At 36.4% G+C, this 22925-nt stretch overlaps 1 protein-coding gene across 6 annotated transcripts in view; it reads left to right on the top strand.

Moving 5' to 3' along the window:
- YAP1 (Yes1 associated transcriptional regulator) overlaps positions 1–22925 on the top strand; it is a gene marked incomplete at its 5' end in the record, with an annotated part of 106881 nt that overhangs the window by 1985 nt on the left and 81971 nt on the right. For all 6 annotated transcript variants that reach the window (XM_082659626.1, XM_082659622.1, XM_082659624.1 and 3 more), the window contains one exon: positions 1164–1414. In XM_082659626.1, the coding sequence (XP_082515752.1) occupies positions 1164–1414 (251 nt within the window). The remainder of the gene's footprint in view (positions 1–1163; positions 1415–22925) is intronic.

Raw genomic sequence — 22925 nt, 5'->3', positions numbered from 1 at the left:
GAGATTGAATTCCCCATTTTGTGGCATCTATAAGCCGTAAAGAATTGCAACTAAAAGTTGCAATACTTATTTTTCTAGTAAATAATTGCACAGTAATTTATATCAGCAGTTTATGGATTCATACGATTCATAATCTATTGTAGTTTTGTTTGTTTTAATGCCTTTTTTATCCAAATGTCGTGCATCTATAAATTTGACTTTTTATTTCTGCTAATGAGTCCTAATTCATTCTGATTGGAAACTCAGAATGTACATGATTTAACATCAAGGCATAGATGCATCTGCTGATTGCTTTTAGTCTTCCTTACTTGCCTATATGAATCTAGGAAATTCTAACTTTTTGATAAACCCTAACTCTTCAGTTAAGGAATTTAAATAACTGTACTAGATTATGAATACTACAAATGTGGGTTGTAAATACTATTGTTCACAAATTATTGGATATAAATTCATATACTCATTTTTCCATCATGAAAAAAAGCTATTTAACAAACGAGAAAACTTGAGGCTCAGAGATTATGATATTGTTCAGTGTCACACTAGACAGCTTGGACTGGAACCCAGAACTTTAGGGTCTGAGTTCAGGATTTTTTCTGCTACTACACAGTTGTAAATATGTTTGTAAATTCTTAAGTTATATTGTAATGGAATTGTTGGCATCTTTATCATCTAGGTACAAATATATGGCTGGGTTTTTATTTCATTCATTAGGAGGCTTTTAAGAATATTCGGATGTTTCTGGATCTTTTGTATTCCTTAAAAGTTGTATAAATTTTGATGGTTGCTTTATTGATGACATTTGTCCATGGTGAGAAAAAAATGACAACTGTTGTGTGTTTAGGACTTGGCTTGGAAAAAACATTCACTATGTAAAACCTAGTTTAAAAAAAAGAAAGAAAAAGAATCCATAGCTATATTCCTTGGGTTTTGTTTATACCTAGAACATTTTAGAACTTGGAAAAGCACCCACACTGCCTTGGCCTTCACGTAAACATTTAAAAGTATCCATCTGCAAACCTGTATTCCTCTGTGTCAAATATTAAATGTTGAAATGTGCCTTTGGATTTAGAATTTCATTGCAACCAAATATCTATCTAAGAAATCTAAAGGGACTCTCTTTGAAAACAAATTTTAAGAAATCTTTGTTTTAATATTCCTAATAGGCCAGTACTGATGCAGGCACTGCAGGGGCCCTGACTCCACAGCATGTTCGAGCTCATTCCTCTCCAGCTTCCCTGCAGCTGGGAGCCGTATCTCCTGGGACATTGACACCCACGGGAGTAGTCTCTGGCCCAGCAGCTACACCCACTGCTCAACACCTTAGACAGTCTTCTTTTGAGATACCTGATGACGTACCTCTGCCAGCGGGCTGGGAGATGGCAAAGACATCTTCTGGTCAGAGATACTTCTTAAAGTAAGTGAAAATAATGGTAGGAGATAATTTTCTGGTACAAAGATATAAAACGTCATTTATTTTTATATTGTACTTAATATTTATGTCAAGCTCAGTTATATCTTCCATAATTCTTTTTTCAGTTCAGTATGAGCTAAATACCTTCTTTAGGTAATGTTTTGAAAGCTTTATGGATTCCTGGTTCATAACCTTTTAATAATCTTTTATTTTGTGGCAATTTGGATGTTCTCCTTTTGAGTTTGTGCCAAACCTATTAACTAGCCTAGCTCAAAACTGAAAGGATACCATGAAGAATTTCAAATTGTGAGAGTTTTGGGGCTGGCATAGGTTTATGAGTATGTGCAGTACTACTTACCTTTTTCTACCATTTTACTGGTAGAAGAGAACTATAAAAATAAGGAGGAATTTCCTAGGAGTCTAATATTATAGTACTTTAGGTTGTGAGATGACAGACCCTTTAGCTGCAGTTTGATGTGATTTACCAGTTTGTTTTTCCCTCAAAGGGTAAAGAGAAATATGAATTTTCCCGCTTTATATACAAGCTCAGTGTCAAACTTCTTCGAGCTAGCAGGCCTTCAAAACAGAATCTCTCTTCTCTGGGAAAACAAAAACAAAGCCATTGGGTTATTTGTTTTTATCAGCCTTATTTTTTTGTGTGTTTAAAAAAATGGCAAAATTTCATTGAAGCTGAAAAGATCAAAATAGAATTTCGTCCCTTCTTGTTTTGAAATTATAGGTAGGACCTTAATATTTTTACTTGGTGTGTTTGGAATAAGTATATACAAAATGTTTCCTAAAAGTAATTATTATAGACTGAAATTGATGTTTTCAAAAAGTTGCTTACTTAGTATTGTTTGATCATGTTGAGATAATAAAGTAAAAAACAGTCCAAGTTTTGATTGTGATCTGTCCTGACAGTCTACTCCTAAGGGAAATGTAACATTTATTCATTAGATCAGATAATACAATAATGATATTGTTTTGTTGTGTGTCTTAGTATTTTATATTGATTGTCTTTTGGGGCAGATTGTTACTTTGCAGTGTAAGATACAGTTTTGTGACAAGCTTATTTAGAAGAGCAGAGGAAAAAGTTTGATCTTAAAAAGTTTCTGCAGTTTTTTTGCCCCTTTTCCTCCAACTTTTTTCTTATATTTTAGATTCGTTTTCTGGTGTCCTGGTATCCATTTCAAAGGGTCAGGTTTCAACCAGAACAATAAAGGGCCTGAGACTGGAAAGTACACACAAGTCTGGCAGACTCATCTGCATGAGCAAGATTATTTGTTCTCAAGCAGACATCCAGAGTAAATGATTGAAAGAGCTACTAGCTGTGAGGGATGTGTCTTGAAGGGAAAGGAGTGGAAACAAACCAGGTTGTTAGGAAAAAGAAAGGCTGTACTTTTTTGAACCTCTCCCTGCTGGGTCACATGCTGACCTGGGGAGATTTTTAAACAGCTTAATAGCTGGCTTGCCTCTCTTCTTTGGTTGATGTTATAGCTAAAAGTCTATGATTAAAGAGCAACATTTATGCTCCTCTTTTAGTCTTTTGTATCTTGTAATAATTGCTTCTAGGTGACATGGGCCTACATTTTTATTATTTTGAATGATCTTTTTGTTTTGACCTGAAATGTTCTATACTTTATTTTTTAGTTTCCAATGGTTCTTCCTTTGAGAAGTGTTTCTCTCAAAGATGGATTAATGAAGGGTATACACACGCACACACCACACCACCCCAAGCACCCCGCTCAAGTGAGCCTGTAGCAAAGGTAAACCAGGACAAAATGATACGAAAATTATGCCATGTGGATAATGGTTACCATGGAAATGAAAAACTGGGAAGAAGAGAGATAAACATGATTATTCTTTAAGATTTTTGAGGGATTCTCACGTGGAAGTAAAAGTAGATTTATTGTATGAGAAACATGAAGATTTTTGACACCATGGAATAATTTTCTCATATCAAACCTTCAGGAATAGAAATGTTTTCCCTGTTAGATGTGTCTTGGTCAGTAAAAGCAGGCAAAATCATTGATTATTTGGTACGTGTCAGGAAATGCAGGGAAACAACTAGTTGTTGTCTTGCGACCTTAGATGAATGACTTTGAAGTCAGTTGGCCCATCCTATTGTTTCAAGGCAGCATAATTACTGAAGGATTATAGGTAGGCAACTATTGGGATTTTTAAAGCCCTGCCTAGGTCAGTGAGATTTTCCGAGGAAGACTTGTACCTTAGGTTGGCAAGTGATAAGGAGGAAGTATGGTACTGGCTACATTTATCAATGACACATATTCAAGTTCTGGTATGATTGTGAAGTATTTTTAAAAAGCTTAGTCTGTATATTGGGTATATTTGTTCTACTGAATTTACTGTTTAAAACTAATTTCTTCAACATTGTGTATTGAGCTTTATTTTAAAAGAATTCTTTTATTGCTCTGAGAATTATTGCTTTCTTCATCTGTCTTATAGTTTTCCTACAGGAAATAGTTCTTCAAGTAGTTGGTCAACAACTTCCTATTTCTTTATAAGCTGCTGAATAACTTCCTGAATTAGTATTCTATAATATTTCTTGTTACAAGGAGTGCTCTTACTTCTCAGATTTATTTTATTGACTCTGATGCCTTGCAACTATTACCACATACAAAGAACTTCTTGTGTAAAATGTACCATATAGGACCTTATAATTTGATTTTAGAAATCTCATCCAGTAATTTTAGAAGTGTGGAGATTTGCATTGTTTTAATAATCTTCTAATTTTTAAGAAGTCATTTTTGTTTCATTTCTACTATCTATCATTTTCTGAATAACTGGCCTCAGTGTTTTTAATCCTTGAAGATTCAAGGTTTCTTGTGGCTGGGATTTTATTAAAATTATTGAGTATCTTGATTCACAGTTTAAAAAGGTATGTTTTTCAGAGATTTTTTGCATTCTGCAACATATAACTCAGCCAATATTCCAACATTAAATGAACTTACCTTGCAGGTGTTATTAATTGCTACAAATGGTTTGATTCTTTTTCTATTGACCATGTATCTTGTTTCAGAAGTGAATGCTCCACTGCCCTAATTAAAGCTACTTCAGACGTGTATCAATTAAAGGAGATGAATTAAACTGTTTCTTGTTATCATAATTTGGTCTTGCTTCTTCTCCCAAACACTTGCCCAGCAGAAGACTATGAACACATACAGTGTATACATTGTTACCGTAATAAAGACTAGATGTTTTAAAAAGGAACAGTTTCATTGAGAATAAGGCTGTTCTCTTTTTGGTTTCTTGTTATATCAAACGTAATCCAAATGATTTCCCTTTAAGAATGAAACGCTTGTAATATTGCCCTTAACTGTTGATTAAGCTGCCAAAAGAAAAAAATAACCATAAACAGTTGAAATTGCAATCACAAAACATTTCCCTAATATAATAAGTCAGTTATACTTCAGTTTTAAAAATCCGAAAGCAGAGTATTTCCCTATTTGAGGGAAGGACTGTCCCTGCCCATTTATCTTGCTGATTGAGGCTGAGTGGAGAAAGGAGATAAAAGTATGCCCTCAGCTCTCAGAAAAAATGCTTGCTTCTGCTTGGTGGGTGGGCACCCCGGGGAAGAATGGCCCATGGTGCCACAGTGATTTAGGTAGAAAAATGCTGGTGAATCTGTTGGATACAGTGGTAGAAAAAAAAAAAACAAAACAGTTGGAAGATAGTGGATGTGACAGTAAATAGAACATAGAGATTAGTTTATTTACTGGGGGAAATAATGAGTATTTTTAGAGTGAACTAAAAAAGTACTTAACCTTTATCAAACTAGATGTTTAATTTCAGCAAACTCAATTAGCTGCAAGATGGTAGGCAAATTTTCTTTAAAAAGTAACATTGAAAGCATATTTCTCCCCCAAAGCTTCATGTTAACTATAAAGAAAAAAGCCTAGGTAATATTCAAATAGTTGAAACTTTAAAAAGTTTTTGAAACCCTGAGATCAGTCTTCATTAGTAATGTAGAAGAATGCTTTACAGTATAGTTGGAAAAATAATGTAAATTAGCATCCCCAAATAGTAATGCTAGTATGACTCTGAAATGTATTTTATCTTAAGACTTTTGGGAAGAGGTAAACTCTAAATCTAACCTTTTAGTTGTCAAAATATTTAGTGAAGTTTAGGCTTAGGGCAAATCAAAGTGAAGTTGTTTTAAAAATCAGTTAAGATTATTCAAACTTAATTTGCTACCTTCAGTAATAGCATAATTTAGCCATTAATTATGACTTGAAAGTTTAATAGTAGTTGAGTAGCATTGTATAAAGGAGGGTCTTAAAGAGCTGTGTGGTTCAATAACTATGGTTACTAAGTGATGCACTTTTTACAAGAAAGGCTTCTGATTCGAGGATTGATCGGAACTTCAAGCCACGAAAGGGACGTTGCTGTTTTTATGAAGAATTGCTTCGTGGTTCTGCTCAAGTACTGTAGCACCAAGTTTCCTGGGAACAAGTACTGCTACCGTGGAAGCACTTCTATTTGCGTAGGGCTTCACCCCTTCTAAAAGCAAACAAAAGAAGTTTGGTATAAATCACAATGGTCTTTTTTTATTCCCTTCTCTTTAATATTTTACACAAAAGTGGTCAGTAGTTTAATCCTTATTTGGCTTTTAGCATGAGAAGCATCATAATCTTTAACACATCAAATAATAAGATGTTGTTTCTCTGAATAATGTTGCAAATTAACAAAATAATGCAAATAGGCGTATCTATTTAAAATATTGCTGTTTTCTTCCACCAAATATTTTCAGTGCTTTATTTGTGGTTAGTGCTGTTACTTACCTATTTTCACTTTAGTGTGCTTCTTTTTTTCTTCACAGGATAGTGTTAGTCAATAGACTTTTCAGATTTTTCAGCTGGGTCTTGCTTTGCGGGTGGTGAGGGTACATTTTGTTAAAAGCTCCTTTCTTCCTCTTTCAATTTCTTACTTAACCCAAGGTGAGGAGATTTTTGATTATTTTTAAAGTAAGGTCTTTCTTTATCCAGTAAATATACGTTTTAGAGAATGAGCTTTTTGATACATGCATGAAAACTTACTATAGACTAGTTGATCTGGGCTTCAGAGTAAAAATGGCTTTCTTCAGAGTGCTACTTTGTGCTTTCACACAATTGAATGTGGATTTACGAAGTTCTTTGAAATGTAACTTCTCACATATCCTGAAGTGACTGTAGTATGAAGCAGGGTTTTGGGAAGGAGCTAAACCCTATCTAGGAGGTGGGGGTAAGAGGTGGATTTTTTTTTTCTGTACAAGCATGAATGTGGGGTTCTTTTGTTTTATATTTATAAAAGTTCTTCCTTCCTTCGCTTCTTTCCCCATGTATCTGATTTTGTGGATTTTTAATAAGGTGTATTTTTTTAATTACAAAAGTAACACATGTTCATTAGAGAGAATTGGAAAATACAGGAAAGGAGAAAGTTTGGGAGGAAGCACCTAGATTCTTCTGCCAAGGAGAGATGGTTGAACATACTTGTTTATATAGTCTTATCTATAAACATATATTTTGAAATTTAATTTTAGGGGAGTAACATATACATAGATTCAGAAAATCCCTTAGTGCTATTAGGGTTATAATGAAAAAGAGCAGTTTTAACTCACTTTTCTTTATCTATGGCTTGCATTCTCCAGAGGCAAACATTTCCAGCTCCTTTGAGATTTTCCCCCCTTTTAAAAATTCCATATTTATAGAACACGTTACACTACCATTTAAATTTTTTTTTTTTTTTTTTTTTTACTGTACGCGGGCCTCTCACTGTTGTGGCCTCTCCCGTTGCGGAGCACAGGCTCCGGACGCGCAGGCTCAGCGGCCATGGCTCACGGGCCCAGCCGCTCCGCGGCATGTGGGATCTTCCCAGACCGGGGCACGGACCTGTGTCCCCTGCATTGGCAGGCGGACTCTCAACCACTGCGCCACCAGGGAAGCCCTAAAATTCATTGTAAAGATTACATTGTTTGGAAACTCAGTCTTCAGTGTGAGTGGTGCCCTTTAAAGTTTTGCAGTATAGTTGCCCTAACTGTCCTTTGGTCCTAGGAAAGATTTCTTTTATTAGTTCCCGGATAATTTCTTCCAGTCTTTTTAATCTTTTCGCTGTTTCTGGAATTCCTGCTTGTCAGAATAACTCTTGAATTTTCTTATCTTTCCCGCCTTTTGTTATGCTTTCTGGGAGATTCCTTCAACTTTAGCTTTTAATTTTTCAGTTTTTTTTTTCACCCCAAAAAGGTATTTATCGTTCTTAATTTCCAGGGAATCTTTTCTGAGTTCATTGTTCCTTTGTTATTTTTAATAACATGCTGTTCTTATTTCATGGATGTAGTAATATAATATCTCTCTAAGGATATTATAGTGGGTGTTTCTTTTTAAATTTTTTCTGCTTTCAATGTCTTAAGTAGGCTTCACTGGAGAGTAATGTAACAGGAACCAACCAGGCCCTGAAGTTGTGGGAGGCCCTAAATGTCATTATCTTTGTTAGGTTCTCTTGTAGTGGTCAGTTTCTCCAGATAAAAATCTGGCAGTCCCCTCTCTAGAGAGCATTGCTGGTGGTAATGGGTGTTAAGATGGAGAGCCAGTGTTTTAGGGTTGAGAGTGTGGGGTTTCATCCTTGCTCTTGGCTGTGCCAGGTATGTGAATCCAGATCCTCTTAGTCTACTTCTCTGGAACATGAATTTCCCATTTCCTGCTTAGGCCAGGGAGGGGGTGTGCAATAGATTTTTAAAAGTTCTTTGTAGGCTTGATTTTTGTGAATCCAATTTTGCAATTATTAGGTTGACTCTATAAAGTTACCAGTTTTCTAAGCCCCAAACAGTAACTACTGCCAATTTCGTATTATTTGACTTAAATATTACAGGATCACTTTTTTTTAACTAGTTTTTTTTTTAAACATATTTATTCTTTGTTTGTTTATATATTTGGCTGCGCTGGGTCTTAGCGCGTGAACTCTTAGTTGCAGCGTGCCAACTCTTAGTAGAGGCATGTGGGATCTAGTTTCCTGACCAGGGATCAAACCCTGGGCCCTCTGCATTGGGAGCACAGAGTCTTAGCCAGTGGATCACCAGGGAAGTCCCTACAGGATCACTTTTAAATCAGTACTTAAATAAATGCTTTTACCAGGCAAATGATTACTTCAATGACATTGGTCTTCAGCATCGGTTTTGCTACTTTAAATCTTCATATGTTAGATTTTCTTAAAGGGGGGAACTGTGTACTTTGACACTGGGGTGCTTGGCATCCAGCAGTGTATGAATTTGTTCAGAGGGTTTGGATTCTGAAATAGTGTGAAGCGGCAGAGAGACTGGAGACTTAATTCCTATTTGTACATAGAATAATGGAGCTGATCCTATCTGTTTTTATGTCATTTTCAAGTTTTTTGTTTAGTATACACAACTTAAAAAAGTTGGGCTTTAAAGTAAAATAGCCTTATGAAATCAGTGCATCTGTTTTCTTTCATTCCTTCCTTTCAGCTGGTTTTCATCAATATAGATGGTAGGATAAAGAAAATATTTATGCATATCTAAGTTCATTAAATAGTTATTGGTATACTTATGTAGGTTAACCCCCAGAGGTGTATAACTTGGTTTTATCTTAGTTTAGGTTGTTGCTTTCCCTAGCAAGTGCTCTTTTGATAGCTCAGAAAAGTAGCCTGTGCAGTCTTCAGTAGGCCATTGTAGATGTCATAGAGTAATAGTAATAGAGTGTTTTTTACATATAAACTAACCATGGAGATGTAAGTAGTTAGAATTTTATGAAAACTGGGTTTAGGTTAAAATGGATTCACTATAGGTAGTAACAGAGATGTGTTAGGACCCTTTGTTGTTGATCTCAAGTGAAATTTCTTCAGATCCACTTTTCCAGCAATCTCTTCCTTGAGTAGTTAAAAAGCAGTTACATATGGACATTTTTTTATAGAAGAGGAGGAAGCAAACCTTTTAAAATCTGCATAAAATCTTAATTGACCAATGCAAAATCAGACCAGAACACTCTAACATCAGAGAAGAGTGCTAAATGATACCGAAAAGGCGGATACCTGGGGGTTGTAAAAGGTATTAAGTTGAATGGGGTAGAGGAATGGAACAGAATTAACACAACTTAGTTAAACAAGTAAAGAAGTATGTTAAAATAGCAAAGTACTAATGTTAGAAATGAGCTAAATGAGATTTCTGAGACCTTGCCTGGTACTAATCCTTACCAGTGATAGGGTCACAGTTAAGATTTACCAAGCTCTCCTGGCTAATTTTTTTTTTCTAAGATGGAAAAAAAAAAAAAATCTGTGGAAGAGTTGGCCAAAATACAGATGTTTCTGTTTTTCCTCTACACATGTTCAGACTGATACAGGTTATGTTTCTGAAATCGTGTAGTCTGGATGAGCTCCAGATGATGTAATAGGATCTGTTAACCCCTCCCAGCCGGAGGGTGTGCAGACTTTCCTGTTAAGACTGGTACAAATCTCTTCTTGTGGGTGATACAATAATCACTGTTTCTAGACAATGATATGTGAAATTAATATTATTGTCCTCAAACACAATATTGTCCTTCAGACACAGAAGACAAAGCATGCCCTTTGTGTACCTGTCTATTCTTCAGTTTTCAGTTAATGCCCATCACACTACAGATAAGAATTTGCCCAGCTCCCTCTACTCCCTCAAACACAGGGTGATTTTGCTCAAAAAAGACCCACTTGGTTCTGGGTGGTGTGTGTTGGGTCACTTACATTAACGTGGTTGTGGTTTCTTTCACCCTGCTTATTCTTAGTTAGCTTCTTTGAATTCAGTATGTGTGCTTAGTGGTCTCTTCATTTCATAAACACTTAACCTCTTGGTTTTATGTAGCAGGCATTGTTTAAGGGTTCACTGAGTTCCCCTCTGTAGAGTTGGGACAATATTAATAATATATCAGTCTTGATAGACCAGGTGGGTCTCAAGACACCATTCATTGCAAGTCATCTTGTTTACCTTTTCATTGCTAACTATCTCTCAATGGAGAAGCTGTGGAGGCTAACTAACTATAAGCTCAATAAAGATAGATTTTGTCTTCTCTGTTCAGCCTTGTGTATGTAGCTCTTGATATATTTATTGGTAGATGATGTCCCTTAGGCTGCTCATTTATTTCAGTCTATTGGTTGATAGTCACCCTGATTGATGCCTATAGTCCCTGCTTAATTATTATTGCTGTGTAACTCCATGCTAAAAAGATGCTAGAGTATTTACCTGTGTATTTTTAAAGTTAATTTTGTAAGTTTGAGATTATTCTTAAACTCAAATAACTACAACTATTAAAAAAGATAATTGTGGGACTTCCCTGGTGGCGCAGTGGTTAAGAATCCGCCTGCCAGTGCAGGGGACACGGGTTCGATCCCTGGTCGGAGAAGATCCCACATGCTGCAGAGCGACTAAGCCCGTGTGCCACAACTACTGAGCCTACACTCTGGAGCCGGTGAGCCACAACTACTGAGCCCGCGTGCTGCAACTACTGAAGCCCGCGTGCCTAGAGCCCGTGCTCCACAACAAGAGAAGCCACCGGAATGAGAAGCCCTCGCATCGCAACGAAGAGTAGCCCCCACTTGCCACAACTAGAGAAAGCCTGCACGCAGCAACAAAGACCCAATGCAGCCAAAAATAAATAAATTAATTTTTTAAAAAAGAAAGATAATTGCTTATTTTTAGGGTATAAATGAATAATAGTTCTACTTTAGGGTTACAGATTTGTTCCATGGACAGGGAATATTTGACTGCTTTAGAATTAAATGAATAAGAAATAAAATTACGTAGGTGTAAAAATGATACCAGTGAGTAGATTACTATGGGAATTCAGGGGAGAAGTAATGAGGTTGTGGCATTGGGACCTCGAAGAGACAGTACTCAAGTTATGCTTATAGAATTAGCATTTTCAGCTCAATGAATGTGGGGGCATAGGAAGTGGGGAAACAAAAGACAGCTGCAAAAAGATTTTCTGGTAACAGCCAAAGTGCTTGCCCTTCCCGTTTTGAATTATGTTTGCATCTAACATATTATGTAATGTTAATGTATTCTAATATAATATATTATACAATATATAAATTATATTTGCATTTACTTTCATCAAAATTAAGTTATTAATTGTGGTTAAATCTGCACTCTGACCTTGGGCATTTAAAAAAAACAATTCTAATATCAAAACACTTGAAAAACCACTAAATGGCATGGTTTTATTCACTGCTTGGGAAAAAACAAAGTTTTAAAAGTGAAGACCATCTATTACAGACCATCATTACATGAACATTGTCAAATATAGTTGTATCCCGTATGCATTTTTTAACTTTATTTTCATGTTACAGCCTATTTAAGATTTTTTTTTTTTGCTAATTTTTGACAATATTATTTGTCAGGAAATGCTAGTTAAAAGGGATTGTTTTCATTTTTCTGGTACTTTTAAGTTTAGCTTAATGTTTATCTGTTTACCAAGTAAACTTTATTAGAATTCGCAAAATGAATATAAACCCTTTTCATTCCTTGATATTATTGCTGGACAAATTGAATTAATAGTAAAATATGCTGTAAAAAGTTACAATTTTTACTTTTTAAAGTTGGTAGGAAAGCTGCTGAAACATTTTCTTTCAGAGATTTAAAGAATTTTTTAAATTAAGCTTTAGAATTTATTTTAGACAGGCAGAATCAGATAATTTAGTCCATTGTACATTACCAAAACCAAATAAACATTTGAGTGCATATTAATTTTATTAAAATAAATTGTAAAACAAATCTAATATTCTGCCTATCACTATTATAAGCTAAATTGTGTCTTTTAAAACACTCCTATTTTAAATTTATTAATAAAACTTCTATGGGACACAGAGCAGCCAGAATTCTTTACCTAAAACTCAGTTTAACATGGGTTTGGAAGGATGTTGGGAGTTTCAGGAATTCCAGTAATTAAGAATTGAGTATATTTGACAGCAACATATTAGGCCATCAGGATTTCAGCTGTTTTATATTAAGCCACATGGAGGTCATTTGCTCTCACTGGTTGACTTACTAAACTGGGCTGCCATACAAAAAACGACGGACTGGGTTGCTTAAACTACCACCTAGTACTTCTCACAGTTGTGGAGGCTGTGGAGTCTAAGATCAAGTTAGGTTTCATTCTGAGGCTTGTCCTCTTGGCTTGTAGGTGGTTGCCCAGTTGGGCACAGAGGTTTCCTTATGTGTTGGTGGGAGCCTTCTAGGGGGATGAAGGCAGAAGCTGCAAAGCCTTCTGAGGCCATTGCATAATGTCACTTCTCCTACATTCTGTTGGTTGAAGCTAGTGACAAGTTCAGCTCAGATTCAAGGGCTTGGGAAGTAGACTGCCTCTTGATGGGAGGTACTGCAAAATATGGTGGCCATGTTTTTCAGCCTACCACACTTGGATTGGAAGTTTTTAAAAAATAATGTTCAAGATTGGTGAGTTATCACCTGAGGCCTGAAAATCTCAGGGTAAAGCATGTCACCGGAAAACAGTTTATACCGTTAACATGTAAAATCTCATTTTTGGTGAATAATATAAGTTGGTAAGTGTTTCCTCTTGAGATGCCATCAAATCAGTCAAGTTATTTATAAACCATTCAGTAAGTTAGACAGAATATGGGCTTTTTGATTACATGTCAGCATTTATATTTAAGACCATGAATTCTAATTGACATCTAATTGTAACTCTCTTCTAAAACTTGACTCTGGTATTTTATTTTTAAAAACTGCCTTGTTTAAATTAACTAAGGCATGAACTCACATGGAAAATTGTAGCAGAAATGGAACCTGGATTTCCTGGTACTTACTTGTGTTTGATTTAAACACTACATTGCTGCTTTCTTTCCCTACTTGAATTCAAGTAAGAACAATCTTCATTGTTATTGCAAATAGATTTGAGTTTGTTAATTGACTGATCGTTGAATTTTTGTTGATTTACAGACTAGTAAGTTATCTGAATTATCAAGTTACATATATGTAAATATCTATAAACATAAGTAGTGCAGGAGGTATGAGTGCTCAGTTACCTTAGAAGTTTATATTTATGGGGTTGCTGCTTCCCCAAAGTGTTTTCTGTGACCACACCACAAGTGTCTAGGTTTCCAGGTTGCTTATGAATGGACATGAAGGAGCACTGCTCCACTGGGAGTTAATAAAGACATTCTCAAACATTTAATTTCAAACTTAGTATACATCCCTTTTTCTAAAGGCCTATAAAAACAACAGTTCTTTTTCCTTTTCATGAAATTGCATGATTATAAAAACTGACTTAATCCCTTGTAATTTTTGTTACCTAAAAGTTGAATTTAAACAGTGGATCAGATTTCAGCACTGTGATTCATACTCCCAAAATGAGTAACCTGGTTAGCAGGATATTCCTACTTGTTCTCTTGAGGGTTGTTTTTTTTTTTTAAATGTCCATGGTTACTCCTCCATTTTTGGTAGTGAAGTTCTATTGGGTCTTTGAAGAGGCTTTACAAGAAAAAAGAGCAGCTATTTATGGAGCATTTCCTCAGGCCTGCAATTTGAAGCCATTACAGCAAAGTTGCTGAGCAAGTCGGTGATGACATGCCAGCAGTCACTAAGGCCCCCACCCTGCAGCCTGGGCAGAGTAAGAGTTCAGGACTGCTGCCGTGCGGAGTTTGCCCTCTTCAATTATTGTCAATTGCTTACTTTTTAAAGAGCAGGAAGGTTTCAAGCATTCTCAACCTACTTTCTTAACAGATTATTAAGGGACTGTAGAACAGAAGCTAGTTTTTAAGTTTTCAGGAAATAGTTCAACATCCAAGAATAGAGTGACTCCTCCATCCCCCACTCCCTTTTAGTTAGTTAAAATCAGGTCACCTTATCAAATGCAGAACTTGTCCAGCAGTTTTGCTTAAGCTCACAGAAACAGATAACTATTACAGGAATTCCACGATAATGTATATAGCCTTTAGATCTGGAGTCTATGTTTGAGAGGAGTTTGATTTTCAAAGTTTAGGTAACCTTGTTGCCTACCTAACAACATTTCTCTATAGAGTTTTGTTTTTTTAATAGTGATAGAAAATAAAACAAAATGGTCTCATTGTGGGTTTTTGTCATCAAGGGATGAAATTGGATTGTCTAATTGTGGTTGGAAATTATGTTTGATTAGTTAACAGCAAATGATTAATTGAAAACCACTAAGCTTCAGTCCACTCGGGGTAAAATTAGTAGCCGTTTTATCTTAAACAGGACACTTCTAATATGTGAATTTTGCAAACTTTCCACTCTTTGATGTCAAACTTTTAAAACTTAGTAGCTTGTCTGTATTATAGTCTGATGTCTTAAAATATTTAGACATTGTTCCACAATTGTCTTCATCTTTTTAACAAAAAAAATGTATTTTCCACTGTTCTGGATTCAATTTCAGGAAAATTTTAAATGAGAAAAATCATTTTTAGCAATACCTATAATTTTAAGAAAGCATCAGTTGATAAAATCAGGAATTATGTTATAAGAATTGAAATCTGCTTTTAATTCAAATTCTTTGAAAGTACTGACATTTGGAACTATGATAATCTAGGACAGTGGACCCCAACCTTTTTGGCACCAGGGACCAGTTTCATGGAAGACAGTTTTTCCACGGATGGGGTTGGGGGCATGGTTCAGGCAGTAATGTGAGCGATGGGGAGCAATGAATGGGGAGCAGCAGATGAAGCTTCGCTTGCTCACTTGTCACTCACCTCCTGCTGTGCGGCCTGGTTCCTGACAGGCCGCAGACCAGTACCAGTACCTGGAGATTGGGGACCCCTGATCTAGGATATTTGAAATGGTTTTCTAGTCACAGACATTATCTATAAAAGGTGAGTTATTTCCTAACTTACTATATCTCTACAACTCCCCTCAACCCCAACCCCTCCGCAAAACAACCCATGATAGTCAACAACATAGACTAAAAGGAAAAAGAGAACAGTATCGTTATAAGGTGACCTCCAAATTACTAGGCCTTTTAAAAATGGCACCCTAATCGCTGAATAATCCTCTTGAATTTCACAATTAGATTGAGTGAAATAATGAGTTTCTTAATTGTGGTAGTTAAAATTGAGAGAAATTTCCTAGTTCTGTGACCTAAGTTGAGTTTTAGGACATTTCTATATTTTACTGAATGGTAGCTTTTGGGAAACTGCTTTTTGTATTTCTTTGCCCTCCGACCCCCTAGCCCTTTTCAAGGAACTTTATTTATTATTTATTTAAATATTGCCACACATTCCTTTTTATTGATTGATTGATTGGCTGCATCAGGTCTTAGTTACCGCACACGGGATCTTTTGTTGCGGTGCGCGGGCTTCTCTCTAGCTGTGGCATGCAGGCTCAGTAGTTGCTGCATGCGGGCTTAGTTGCCCTGCGACATGCGGGATCTTAGTTCCCTGACCAGAGATCAAACTGGCATCCCCTGCATTGCAAGATGGATTCTTAACCAATGGACCACCAGGGAAGTCCCCCAAGAACTATTTAAATGAAACACAAATTCCTTCAAGGTTCAGCTCAAGATGTTAATTAATTCCCCTAGAGTGTCTTCCTAGATTTTTCCTAGCCCCAAGTCTGCCTTGGAGTCCCCTCTTCTGGCCTCCCATGAACCTTTTTGCATCAGGAGTATGTTTTCACTTACAACCTGTTGATATTGTATCCCCCTGCACCTAGCATGGTGCCAGCACATACCTACTAACCGCTCACCAGAAAATGTTGAGAATTGCTTTTCAGTGTCGTTCCCAGTCATTTTGGAAGCACTGATTTATTTTCATCTGTTTTGATGCCTTCAGAAAGCTTCAGCACCGTGCTTGGAGCTACGGAACATACAGATTGAGAACCAAGTGGTCCCTGTCTCATTTAGGAGGCAAGGTGTGTGAAGTAAAAATGGTACAAGGAAATGTGTAGTTGACTGCTAAGCAATATGGTAAGCCCTGGGTAGTCTAGATTAGTAACCCAGAAAAAAGAGATTGTTGTGCTGAGTTGTTAGAGGTTTGTAGAAGAGTCTGGTCTTTGGTTGTATTTGAAGGATGGGATGGATAGGATTAGATAGAGAGGATTTTATTCTGTACTGAATATTGAGTCCTTTTTTGACTTTGCTTTATTTGTGAATGGTTTTGTAACTTGACAACATGTGATTTTAGTAAAATCCTATGTCTGGTAAAAAAAAATTTCCCACTTGAATTTTAGTTACCTCGTTACTTGTCTCCCCCACTGGATATTACAAGGCCCAGTCAGTTCACCATCATGTCTCAAGCACTTAGCTTAGTGTCTGGCATATAATAAATGTTTAGTAATATGGCTGGGTGGCTAATTACCTACTCAGGAGCCTTGGTTTCCTCCTCTGTAAAATTACTGGATTGGAATATATGATTTCTAAGAACTTTTCCACTTCTAAGATGCTGTGAAAATCAATGAAAAAATTCACATAAATTCCCAATCTATATATAAATGTCAAATTCCTGATGTGATGTTGTATTTACAGTGCTTTACATTTAGCATAAAGTATACTAAGTTTAATATATAAATACCACCATTAAGCAAAAACACTTAGTGATGTTGGCAATAGGAGGGGTATATTTAAAGGAGGGATTTTTGTTATTGTGACTTAACTGTAAAGGAAAATGAAAAGTAAAAGAGCTCTAACAGTGACGTTAAGGGATGTAGGTAGAAATTTAAGATGGAATTGGTATTTAGGGCCAAAGGAGTTAGAAAAGAATTAGAAAAGAGAGGGCTGACCTTTCTAGATAAAGAATCAGTGATTAGTTTGGGGGTATGGTTTTGTTAAGAACACAAACTGATTCTAAGAAATATTTTGTATGAGAAAATACTAACATATCACTAATTGTTTATTATCTATTAAACTTAAAATAAATATTAGAAAAAAGAAATTCAAGATTTAAATCAGCTCTTTCTCATTTGTAACTACTCTGTAGCACAAAAACTGAGAGGCAGTCACTGTCTCTTAGAACCAAAAAAAAAAAGCCTTTAGCCTCTGAGAGAAGAGCCAATTTGTTTGTCAGAGTCACAGCATAGTAGTCCCAGACACTTGCCATATTTTCAGAATCTTTTCTTTATAGTCAGTTTTAATTTTCGACTGTTTTTAATTAATTAATTTTTTTTGGCTGTGTTGGGTCTTCATTTCTGTGCGAGGGCTTTCTCTAGTTGCGGCGAGTGGGGGCCACTCTTCATCGCGGTGCGCGGGCCTCTCACTGTTGCGGCCTCTCTTGTTATGGAGCACAGGCTCCAGACGCGCAGGCTCAGTAGTTGTGGCTCACGGGCCTAGTTGCCCCGCGACATGTGGGACCTTCCCAGACCAGGGCTCGAACCCGTGTCCCCTGCATTGGCAGGCAGACTCTCAACCACTGCGCCACCAGGGAAGCCCCAGACTGTTTTGATTGTCAAATACAACTTAGAATTTTTTTTTTTAGCCCATCGTCAGCAGTGTTTTGATTTATTTGTTCCACTGTATGGAAGGATGTTAATATTTTGTGAGTAGGTTAGTGATCTATATTTATATTAAATTTCAAAGAAAAACAGTTACAGAAACTTCCTTTTGAGCATGCAAAAATTTTTTATATACTACATTTGATATTAGTGCTTTAAAGTTACATGCCTTCAGTACTTGCTGTGTGAATACTTAACAATGAATACTTACCATACTTTATCTCATTTAGTCCTCTCCATAATCCTGTAGGTGTTTCCTACTTTATAGATTGGGCCTCTGCCTTGAAGAGTTGAAGTAACTTACAGATTCACCTCTCGAGGCCTGTGTCATTCCATTGCGTGAGCTCTTCCTATTAAATCTCTTTACGATCATAAACTTTTTTTGTTTTTGTCCTACAATTTTTTTTTTGTAGACTGAGCTAAATCTACACTGTATTTATCACAGAGTTTCATTCAATATTTTATACTCATTTGGTGATCAGTAAACACTTGTTGAATTAAACTAGGATGTTTTAATTTCTTTACCATGTTCCTTAAAAGAAATGACACCAGAATGGATGAATTATCTACTCTTTCAAAAGCTTCCAGAGCGATTCTGATATATGATTCTACTTATTAAATAGTTGTTGAATTAATTGAAAAGACTTTTCAGATTGAACGTATTCTTATACACGTACAGTTGACCCTTCACATCCACAGGTTCCAGCATCTGAGGAATGAAAATTTTCAGAAAAAAATTTTTCAGAAAGTTGCAAAAACCAAATCTTGAATTTGCCATGCATCAGCAACTATTTACCTAGCATTTACATTGTGCTAGGTATTAATAAGCAATCTAGAGATGACTTAAAGTATACAGGAGGATGTGTGTAGGTTATATGCAAATATGATGCCATTTTAAATGAGACTTGAGCCTCCTCAGATTTTGGTATCTGAGGGGGTTCTGGAACCAGTCTCCTGAGGATACTGAGGGAGACTGTACTCTTTCATATCATTAAATACATACATCAATCTGTGAAATGAGTGGATCCTCATTTTACAGATGTTGAAGTTTAGCCACACTTTCTCCCCACCCCCCAGCTGCTGCTGATTTAAGGTCCCTTTATTAGTTTATGTGTTTGTGATAATGCATGCAAGAGTACTGCATAAGCTGTAAAGGACCTTATAAATGTTGTCTTTTATTACCCAGCTTTGTTTATTGCTAAGAGCAGGTCACATGCTATAGATACTAAGGGAGAAGAGGTTACCTAGACACCTTGCATTATCTGAAAAATAGTGTTTTAGTTGAACAAATTACGTGTTAGTACTTACACATTGGATTAGAATTTGGTAAGGATTTGAGTTAGGCTCATGTTCCTCTGCCTTCATGTAATAACTGTGAAAAGAGTAGCAAATTCATATTGACACTCATTTATTATAACTTTCTTAATGGAATTGTCCTAGTTGGAATTTCCCACATCTAGGGATGTTAAGCAATAGGATTCATTTCTTCTATAGTACCTGATTAAGATAAAGTGGCCTTTATTATAAAGACGTTTAAAGAATAAGCAAGTGTGTGATAGAGGGCATTCCAGCATTGGCAACCCAGTGTGAGAAGAGGCACGATGACCTTATGGATGCCTTCTGGCTCCAGACCTGTGATCAAGAGTTCATAACTAAAGCTGTTTGAATGCTGAAAATAATGATACCAGACAAACCTATTTAAATGAAAACTGCAAATTCATGGCATTATAAAAGATTATTTACACTCACACACATAGATAATTTTTTCCCAACTATGTGCAAAATTAGTTCAAGTTATATAGTTTTATCCTAGGGCGGAATTATTTACCTGGGAGTAAAATATTTGATTACATAATTTTAAGTAGGGGAAAAAATAGTTTTATTTAGGAAATTTACCTTGTGCCATATTAGGACCTCTAATGTTTAGATTAAGACACCTGGTGTATGAATTTTAAGTAAGGCTTATTGATTTTACTGGGATGCCTTTTTTTTTTTTTTTTTTCCTCCTGTACGCGGGCCTCTCCTGTTGCGGAGCAGAGGCTCCGGACGCGCAGGCTCAGTGGCCATGGCTCATGGGCCCAGCCGCTCCGCGGCATGTGGGATCTTCCCAGACCGGGGCACGAACCCGCGTCCCCGGCATCGGCACGCGGACTCTCAACCACTGCGCCACCAGGGAAGCCCTGGGATGCCTATTTTTAAAGTACAGAATAAGTTTCTGCTCTCAGGAATACAGCCTAGTGTTTCAAATGAGAGCTCATGTATTGCAACATTATTTATCTATTTTTGTAAAGGGCTGTTAATCACTTGGTGCCACCCTGTCTCAGTTGTGTGCTTGTGGATTGTCTACATGAAATAACTTGATACGGCCTCTCATTTCTGCAAAAGTTTTTCCTATATTTTTAGCCCACAACCCTAGTATAAATCTAAATTATTTAATAGAAATATTTAAAGACCAGAAGCTTACTTTTAATGAATTTTTTATTGCAGATGTTGCCCTACCCTTTTTGGAACAGGGCAGTGTTAAAAGCAAATGTCAATATAGTTATGAAATATAATTCATTTATCCTACCTTTGACCAAAACACACGTACACACTCCCTCCCTCCCATCCTCCCTCCCTCTCTCTCCTCCTTTCCCTTTCTACTATTTCTAAGTTACAGTCTTTTGTTTAAAAGAAAGATTAGTGTGTTCATTTTATTTCCATATTATATTTCTAGATTTGAAGTTTTACTGGATACTTGGTTTTTGATGGAACTGTCATTTCGTTTAATCCCTCTTGAATTATTCTGCAGTAGTGTTAGCAAGAGTTGTAAACTGGAGTTCTTATTTGAAACGTGAGACTGTGACCTCTTGATCCAGAGGCCAGGAGTGTTGCCAACTGAACCAAACCCTGCTGTTTCCTAAGAATAGAAGTACTCTGCTTAATGATTGGAGTAGGACTCAGCGCTTACGGTGTTTTCCTATAATTGGTCAGAATCCCAAATACACATGTTGGTTTTGTATGTCTTTTGAGTGGACAAGCAAGTATTTCTTTGTAGGGAGGAGGAGAGGGAAAATGTGAGTAATTTCTTCAAAGAGTTTGGGAAGGAGTTCTAGTGTACCAGAAACACCACTGATACCTAAGACCTGTCTCAGCCGGGACCCCATAGAAGTTGTCTTCAAATGTGGAACGAAGTGTCCATTTTTATGTTAAATATAACCAACTTGAAAAGAAACATGTAATACATGGATAATCTAAGTCTTTCACCTTGGAAAGTTAAGCCCTAGAAACCATAAATATTGAACTGAGAAAAAAATTGAAGGTAAAGAAAGATTATTAGGAAGCATGAAGAAATAGGTTCATCTGTGAGTCATGAAATATTTGTAAACTGTTGACCATATTTGTTTGAACTGTTCAAAATCAAAGCACAGCAAGGCTTACAGGTCTTCAGTTGGTGGACAAGATTAATAATACTTCATAAATTCAGGGTTCTTACTCTCATGTCCAAGCTGCCTTATATGTATTTCTACTTTTCCTATTCTCCTGCTTACTCCTCTTGTTCTTTATGCTTTTCAAAATTTGTGGTGTTTTGATGCCTGAATATTTGGGAGTCTTTCAGGACAAAAGTGGTTGTGCAAAGCCATGGTCCACCAGAGAGACAGAGAAGAGAAGCCCTTTTCCCTGACCCAGGTAGTTAAGATAGGTCACTTAATCAAAAGTCAGTTAGGTTGAGTTAGTTGAGTCAGGTATGTCAAGGAATTAGTTTGGTTAGTTAAATTAGTTAAGTCACATATAAGTAATGCCCTTGTACAAATCAGTGGAACCACCAGCCTAGAGGTTAAGATTCATAGCCTGGCCCCAGATCTGCTTTCTAGACTCATCTCTATCTACCACCTCTTCTGCTCACCCTCTCCCCCTACCCATCACGCACCACCAATCAGTAGCACTGCAGAGACCATGCTTGTTCATGCATTTGTAACTTTGCATGGCATGTTGCCACTATTTGGGCTGCTTACCCTTCTGGTCTCCCCAACTTCTCCTAATTATTATCATTTAAGACTCGGCTCCAGCTCAGATACTGGTGCAAATTTTTTGGTGTAGCTTGCATTGACAATATTTGAACCTTCCCATCTAAACTTCTGTAGCATTAACTTCACTCATTTTTATTCGTGTAGCATTCTTCAATTCTAGTATGTATATTTTTCACATTTTAACCTCTGAAATTAGGGTACTTCTTATAATTCATGGGATCCTAGGTTTGATTAAGTAAGGTACTTGTGTTCTGTTACATATTACAGAGAATTGAGGTTCTGTGGTTGCCTCCGTTCTGAAACTTGTACCCTTTGTTGGGGCTGTATCTTTCATTTCTCTTCCAATATAACACCCAATAGTTTATGTTCAAATATTGTTCAACGAAATTGGCTTTTATCCATTCATTTGGTTTTTAATGTATTTAGGTGAATTTCAAGGCCATGATTTGTTCTGAATTATACCAACAATAGTAACCGTAATGACTAGCATTTATTGAGTGTTTATTATGTGCCAGGCATTGGTTGAAATCCTTTATATGGAGTAATTCAGTGAATTCTCACAACAACTCTTATTATCCCCATTTTATTAATGAGGAAACTAAGGCACACTTCAAGCAAGATTATATAGCTAATGGCTGTGTCAGCATTATAGCTCTGTCAGTCTGACACCAAAGGCCATACTCTTAACCATTACCCTATACTGAAATATAATCGAGTATTTAGCCAGGCACTATATGCTACGTGCTTTAGCTGCATTTCTCATGTAATCCTCAACACAGACCCGTGAGGATTTATAATGTAATATAGTAGAACACTCCGTCTAGTCATCTCTAGATGTAAATTCTAGTCCCTGTTTTGGCACTGTAGAGAGATAAACAAGATAAAGTGATTTCTTACTGTTAAGGAGTGTACATACTAGAGTACTGGTGTTAATAAAATGATCTCTCTAGGTCTCTTCACCTTTTGAAATTATTAAATTGCTGAAATAAATCCAGACCTGAAAGGAAATGAACTAACATTGAACACCTGCTACACTTAAAGAAGGTGGGCAACATTCCTGTTTTACAAATGA

Source organism: Grampus griseus (genome assembly GCF_964374135.1).
Source record: "Grampus griseus genome assembly, chromosome: 8".
NCBI lineage: Eukaryota > Metazoa > Chordata > Mammalia > Artiodactyla > Delphinidae > Grampus > Grampus griseus.
Note: the sequence above shows the minus strand (reverse complement) of the source record. Positions and strands in the feature narration are given on the sequence as shown.